The 7,757-nt window shown below is 38.7% G+C and overlaps 1 protein-coding gene across 1 annotated transcript; it reads left to right on the top strand.

Annotated features, from left to right (window-relative positions):
• Positions 1-6,415: 6,415 nt before the first annotated feature.
• On the top strand, positions 6,416-7,372 carry LOC115464649 (olfactory receptor 5V1-like). Its single transcript, XM_030195009.1, has one exon. It carries the CDS (start codon positions 6,416-6,418, stop codon positions 7,370-7,372), a length of 957 nt encoding a protein of 318 aa, XP_030050869.1.
• The last annotated feature ends 385 nt before the right edge of the window (positions 7,373-7,757 follow it).

A 7,757-nucleotide genomic window follows, 5' to 3' on the forward strand; every position in this document is an offset into this window, starting at 1 on the left:
ATTGAGCCTACCATGAGTGGGAAAGCAAAATATATATATACATACATTTTTGACTTAAAAATCAAAGTCCAGGAGCAGATATTAATCACCATTCATTACCCCAACTGTAGGCTTGCTTAAACAGCAAAGTCTTTGAGCTCTCTTGTAAACACTTTCAAGTCTGAAATTTTTCTAATTCGAAGAGGCAATATAAAAGATCTTACTTCTGTACTCATCAGAACGTATTACGACTGCTATTGACTTAGCATAGGTGGGATGCCATTACAGAACTGGCACTTCCCATGCAAGGTGCATGTAACCGCTTCAGTAACCAGAGAACAAGGCCAGTGCCAGGTAGACTTCTATGGTCTGTGCCTTAAAATTGGCAAGGACAAATCAAGATCAAGTATGTATATGCAGTATCACATCATGCCTTATACTATGAGTTTATCTTGTTGGGCATACATCTACTATGTTACTATGCTGGTTGGGGGGCGCCCAAATGTAGGTGTCAATTTTTAGTACTACCCAGTCAAAGGTGTTTCTTTTTTTTTTTTAAGGGTGTTTTGGGGTTTGTTTGCTTTTTAAAGAAGATCTAAGTCATCAAGAAAAAGAAGGTGAGATCTGAGAAAGAATGATATATTCAGGCCTGGAAACTTTTATCAGAAAAGCCATAAACAGTCCAGAGAGAAAAGCAGGCAAAATGGTGCAAGGGATAAACCATAAGCCATATGACTTGAGACTTGGGAATCTAAATATGTTCACTCTAGAGGAAAGGATAAATGGGGGGGGGGGGGGGGGGAGGAAGGAGAGGGGTGACAAGGGTATATAAATACTTGAACAGTACAGTATTTATAATGCAGAAGAAGCAAATATATATATATATATATATTTTTTTTTTACTATGTCAGAGGTTCATAAGTTAACTTGAAGTGGATTAAATATGCTTAAATGTTTATTTTTTGTAGAGGGGTTGTGGGTATCCACGAGAATAGGCAAGGGTTCATGAGGTCAGAAAACCAAAGAAATAACTGGGAAGACCTGTGATCATGGCCAGTAGACAGGATTAAAATTTTGAACATAAGCCTGAGCACATCTGAGAATAAGTGAAGGTTGACATGACTCTTTGGTCTAGCTGAGTCAAAACTGGGGATGTGATCAAGTGCCATGGGCCTTCATACTCAATTGCCAGGGGGTTTTCCCCCTTGTTTATTTCCCACTCAATTCATCAAGCCCAGCAACAATACTTAATCACAAAAGCTCTTTCAGCAAGACTGCAATCATTGACCTTAAATCTGACCACTGTGTCACTATTGCACAGTGACCGTGATTTCTTCCTCTCAGGGGCTGTGGCTGCTGTTGCTGCTGAGTCCCTAGCTCCTCCCAACCTAGACAGTGGAAACTCTTTTAGCCCCCCATATTTCTCAGGTCATCCAATATGGATATTTTTCTCTTTGTTGACTCTGTTCTGTCTGAAACCACTTGTCCTTCCCCTTACTTCACACGCTAGCCCACATAATTATTTATGTCATCAATTATTGCAATGTCGTCTACCTTGGTTTACCACTTCATCAAATTTAGCAATTACAAACTCTTCAAAACACTGTTTTTGCTTTCTTTGTACTGCACGTAAATCTGATTCTGTCCCACCTCTTCTATCTATATGGCATTGGTTTAAGATCCTTTGTCATACCCACACAGCTCTTTATTCTGGTACCCCATCTTACTTGACCTCTGCTGTTATTCTCTATACACCTTCTCATCCCTTTCGCTCACTAGAATCCCAAAGACTTGCCCTTCCTTCCCCGAAATTGGCCCATTACGAATCTACCAGGCATTCTGCTTTTTTTCTTTTTGGCCCCAAAACATTGGAATGACCTCCCACCCCATTTCAATCAGAACTTTCTTTCCTTCAATTTAAGACCCTCCTTAAATCTCACTTTTTTATACTAGCTTTTTGTCCTAATTTGGCTAGCACTTTAGCGCTTCTGTTTGATCTCCATCTGTTGGGTACTGATGCATGGTCACTGTGATGCCTGTTGCAGATGGTGGTTGTTTTCAAAGTGTTTTTATTCTTCTTAGTCTGTCTTTTGGTTCCTATGTTAAATGATAGGCTTTTTGATTGTTATCTTGAGTCATGCTTACATGTGCTTGGTTCTTGGATGTATGGTATCTTTCTTATCTTAAGTTGGAGTTCTTTTCTTATTCCATGTTATTAATTTTACTCTATAAACCGCTGCAACCTTTTTTGACATGTTTGTATATCAAATGTACCAATAAATATAAACATAAACCCTGGCTAGAAGCAAACCCATGTCCACCCCATGGCAATGTACAGCACTACCACTGAACTCCCAGACTAGCTCCAAATGTAATTTTAACAATTTTAAAGATATCAACAGAGAATGAATTCCTTATTTTGAGGTTTGCTTATCTATCTGTATAAAACTCTGTTAAAATGGAGTGAAGGAGTAGCTTAGTAATTAGAGATGGAAGCTAAGAACTAGGGTTCAAATCCTACTTCTCCTACTGATGTTTCTTGTGATCTTGGAAAGTTATTTCTCTCTCTAATCTAATCTAATGCAGAACTTGTTCATCACACAAATCTGAACTGGTGGTTCTAGGCAGCTTATGACATAAGAGACCCAAAAAACAGCATGTGGGGAGTTACGTCAATTACAACATATTAGCTAAAGAATCATAAAACTAGTAGTATTGCTTGAAATTAACAAAATAAAACTATCAAGCCTTGTCAAAGAAAAAAAGTTTATAGTTTCCTTTGAAACTGAAGATAATTAGATTCAGTTCTGATACATTGTGGTAAATTATTCCATCTAGAGAGAACATAGAAATAAAACATTAAATCTAATTGACATTTATATTGTAAACCTTTAACAATAGGATACCTTAGTAATATTGTATTAAATAGTCCAGATGAAGAAGAAATGATTGAGACAAAAGTTGAATTAGAAGATCCGGTGAATTAGTATGTAATACATGAAAACAGTACAGTACAGTCTCGATTATAAGATCTTCGCTAATCTGATCATCCGGCATATCTGACAGACTCCCCGGTGATGTCATCATGTCACCTTTAAGAAGTGCACAACATCTCTTTCCTTTTTCTTGCATTGCACAGAGGGATGTTTTACACCTGAGATCATTTATTTCAGACCTGAGACCTTGCTTTTACTGCAAAACAGTACTGTTGTAACCTGGGAATCCTGCTTATACTGGAGCGCAGTGAGTTTTACTCTCTTTTTCTACAACATTTTTAATAGGTAATACACCACAGAACTGTATTTTTGTCCTTTCCCTTCAGATCTGTAGAAGATCACTTCTGAAATGGCCAGTCGAAAGAGGGAAAAAGTTTTTTTGTCTATAGAGCAGAAACTTGACACTTTAAAAAGAATTGACAAGGCGCAGTGGCTAGGGGAGGGGCATTCCCAAAATGTCGGCACAGTGTCATAGAATAACAGGGGTATGCACCCAACTTGTGTGCAAAGATTTATACCAGGTTTCAACAGGCGTAAGTCCTTGCACCCAAAGTTGGCTGCAGGAATCCGTGAGAAGACCCACTCTATACAGGAAGAGCACTTTATAAAATAGTGCTTAGCGCAAGTTCTTCCCGGTGCCTAACTTTGGGTGCCATTACTGAATCTGGCCCATTATACTCATAAATACTTAGAATACTAGCATATATCCACACATATGCTAGTATGCCACCAAAGCAGTATTCTGCAAATACCTGCTTTCTTTATACAGCGTGTATTTATAAAGGGTTATAGATAGGGGCGGACTGTGGGCAGAACTTACAGAATAATGAGGTGTCTAGTATAGAATTGCCCCCATAGTGACAATATTTAGCCAATGTTTGGTTAAAGTTATTCAGTAGGGATATGCAAAGAAAAATATTTAGTTCATTTTCAGGCAATATTGAGACTTGTCCCTTAGTTTTCACACATTTTTTCAGTTCATTTCACACATTTGGTTTAATAAGAATTTTTAGTGTACATTAGAACTTTTTATACATGCAAATCAGTTGTATGCAGTTAAATTGATTTTTGCATGCACTAAAATTCTTACACTAATGAACCAAATGCATGCCAACAAATACCCATGCCTGTTATTAGGATCAGGTCTCCATATGTAGCAGGCCTAAGACTTCTGGATAAATTAATATGGATATCTTTAATGGGCTATTTTCAGCAGCACTGACTTATCTAGATATCTTTCTAAATATCCAGTTGAAGATTTCCAGATACCTTTATTAGATACTAGTAAAAAAAGCCCCTTTTCTGATGCAAATGAAACGGGGGCTAGCAATGTTTTCTTTTGTGTGCATGTGGGAGTGTGTGTGTCCCTGCCCTCTGGCCTCTCTCCCCTCCCCCCTCTGAGTCCTTCACTGTTACAGAGCCAGCGATTGGATTTCGTGCTCTGCTGTTTTCCTTCACTGACTGTGTTACAGAGAGGGCGGGGCAGACACTCATAGGGAAACCGGATATCTCGCCCCCTTCACACTTCCGGCTGGAGGCTTCATAGAATGTTGGTGTTGCTTTTTATATAGAGAGATCTTTTCATGCAATCATTTTGGCCTCAAAGTATTTTTTATCCTTATTTTTTCACTACCTTCTTGCTCTTCTCTTTGCCTTTTTTTCTGTCCTTTAGTCTTTTCCCCATCTCTACCTCTCTGTTTCCTCCTTCGTTGTTTCTCATTGCTGCAACAAGCTTCTCACTAGCTAGTGTAAAGGAAGCCAACTCCCAGCACAAGCTCCTCCTCCAATCAAATGATGTATCTACTATCTCCAAAGACAGAAGTGCAAGTGATTAAAAACATTATTAGGAAAGGGATAGTGAATAAGACCGAAAATACTATAATGCCTCTGTATCACTCCATGGTGTGACCACACTTTGAATATTGCATTCAGTTCTGGTCGCTGTAGCTCAAAAAAGATATAGCGGAATTAGAAAAGGTTCAAAGAAGAGCGACCAAAATGGGACTCCTCTTATATGAGGAAAGGCTAAAGAAGTTAGGGCTTTTCAGCTTGAAAAACAGACAACTGAGGGGAGATATGATTGAGGTCTACAAAATCCTGAGTGGTGTAGAATGAGTAGATGTAAATCGATTTTGTACTTGTTCCAAAAGTACAAAGACTAGGGGACACTCAAGGAGGTTACATGGAAATACTTTTAAAACAAATAGGAGGAAATATTTTTTCACTCAATGAACAGTTAAGCTCTGGAACTCTTTGCCGGAGGATGTGGTAACAGCGGTTAGCGTATCTGGGTTTAAAAAGAGTTTGGACAAGTTCCTGGAGGAAAAGTCCATATTCTTCTATTGAGACAGACATGGAGAAGCTGTTGCTCCATGTTGCTGCTATTTGCGTTTCTGCCAGGTACTTGTGGCCTGGATTGGCCACTGTTGGAAACAGGATACTGGGCTAGATGGACCATTGGTCTGACCCAGTATGGCTATTCTTATGTTCTTATATAAAATGAGATGACAAAAAACAACGGATGTAGTTATAGCAGTATTTAGTGGAGGTATTTCCAGAATCAGATGCATGTTTTACAAATGAAGGGGATCTTTTACTAAGTGCAGTGAAATCTGGACTTAACATATTCTAATGTGGGACTTTCCTGTGTGCTAAACCCAGATTTATCACAGCATTAAAGTTGGGCATTTTTTAAAATAGATTACACGCTAATGTTTCCATTAGCATGCAAGCACCTACAAAACTATCATGTGGGAAAACTTACCATGCCCTATTTAGGAGATGCTAAGTTGCTAAGTGCTCCCGCAATGACTCTGTGTTATCCAGCTAGCACGCTGAATACAAAATGGATGCACAGATACATTTAAATTACCCCCCATCACACTAAAAAGCTCATAAGAAGTGCCTGGCATGTTTCAGCAGCATCAGAAGGTCAATGCCAAGTGGAATTACCTAAAAGAAGGGAAGGGGAAGAAGTCAGAAACATCGAAAACATAAAACTGAAGTTGAGGAACCAAAAATGAACACATAATAAAAATGATAAACATACGTAATAATATAATACTTTACCAGTAAAGGACACTTACCCCCAAATATATAAACCAATAAGAAACTAAAACCATTAATCAAAAGCTAGCTCAGTCAAAAAAGTGCTATTTATATTACAGGCTAAATCATACATACCAAAGGCACTACATAAAGAGGGAAATAACCATAGTGGATGTATTCACTAACCACAGGTTCCAACATGGCCTTAGTCCTGTAAATTATGCTTATTGCTCCCTCTGGTTCTCTCACCCTCTACCCCTCCTCCTCGTGATTTTTTTATTTTTCTGTATTAAGGAGGACATTCACTTAGCCCTTAATGTTAATACAATGTGCTTTTCTTTCTCCAGCTTCTGGTTGCCTTGTTGACCCCTACAGAGAGAAACTCACAAGCAATGCTGAATGAAACTGCTGTGACTGAATTCCTGCTTTTAGGTCTGTCCAAATATCCACACTTGCAGTCTGAATTCTTCGTGCTGTTCCTCATTCTTTATCTGATGACCTTATTGGGTAATACTCTTATTATTATTGCAATTGCCATGGATTCTCATCTACAAACCCCCATGTACTTCTTTCTCAGCAACTTGTCCATCCTGGAAATATGCTACACATCCATCACCATGCCATACATACTGATGAGTCTTCTGATGAACTCAAACACTATCTCTTCAGCTGCATGTTTTGCTCAAACTTACCTTTTTACCTTGTGTGCAACTGTAGAGTGCCTCATGCTTACGGTAATGGCTTATGACCGCTATGTTGCAATCTGTGACCCTTTGCGATATATGATCGTTATGAACAAGCAAGTATGCCTAGGCTTGGCAGCCATGTGCTGGTTCTGTGGTATCCTGAACTCTGTACTACAGACATACCCTGTGACTCTCTTGCCTTACTGTGGACCTAATGAGATAGACCGAATGTACTGTGAAATTCAACCCTTGGTCAAGCTCTCTTGCAATGACCCTTACCTAAATAAAATCTTGAGGTCCGGCTCTGCTATTTTCTTTGGAATCTTCTGCTTGATACTTATTCTTATATCCTATGTCTACATTACTGCTGCTATCCTGAGGATGAACTCGGCTGAGGGCAGGCACAAAGCCTTCTCTACTTGTGCCTCCCATATCACTGTTGTAGCCCTCTACTATGGAGCTCTGATATTCATGTATCTGAGGCCCTCATCCAGTTCATCACACAAAATGGACAGCTTGGTGTCTACCTTATATTCTATTGTGATTCCAGTACTGAACCCCATGATATACAGCTTGAGGAACAAGGAAGTTAAAGGATCCCTGAAGAGAGGATTAAAGAAGCATGTTTTAGTAGCTTGCAAAGGGTTCTCTTTGCACAAATAATATTTCTCTACCATGACTTGTAGTGGTTCAAGTAACGTGATTGTTATGTTAGCCCATATAAATATGTATGAAAACAAATCAACAAATATGTTGAAGATAATATGTTTTTATTGAATAAACTTGCTGAGGTTGATATTCAGCTGTATTGAAAACATATCAGTTTGAAACACATAACTTAGATGGAGTCGAATCATTCATATATTTAGCAGTGTTGTCCTTTTAGGTGATGCAACTTACAAAGCTGGTACAAAAGCACTAGATGCCCAAATTAAACCTTCAGCCTTGTGCCTCCCTCCCCAAATACCTTTAAGTCTCCCATCCCTCTAGAACAATCATGTAAAAATGTATAACTAGCCAACAAGCTTTCAAATATTAAACAACTGCA

The sequence above is a fragment of the Microcaecilia unicolor genome, chromosome 3, assembly GCF_901765095.1.
Source record: "Microcaecilia unicolor chromosome 3, aMicUni1.1, whole genome shotgun sequence".
NCBI lineage: Eukaryota > Metazoa > Chordata > Amphibia > Gymnophiona > Siphonopidae > Microcaecilia > Microcaecilia unicolor.

What these genes read in the sequence shown, in the direction of transcription:
- LOC115464649 (XM_030195009.1), top strand. Translation starts at nt 6,416, where the DNA reads ATGCTGAATGAAACTGCTGTGACTGAATTCCTGCTTTTAGGTCTGTCC.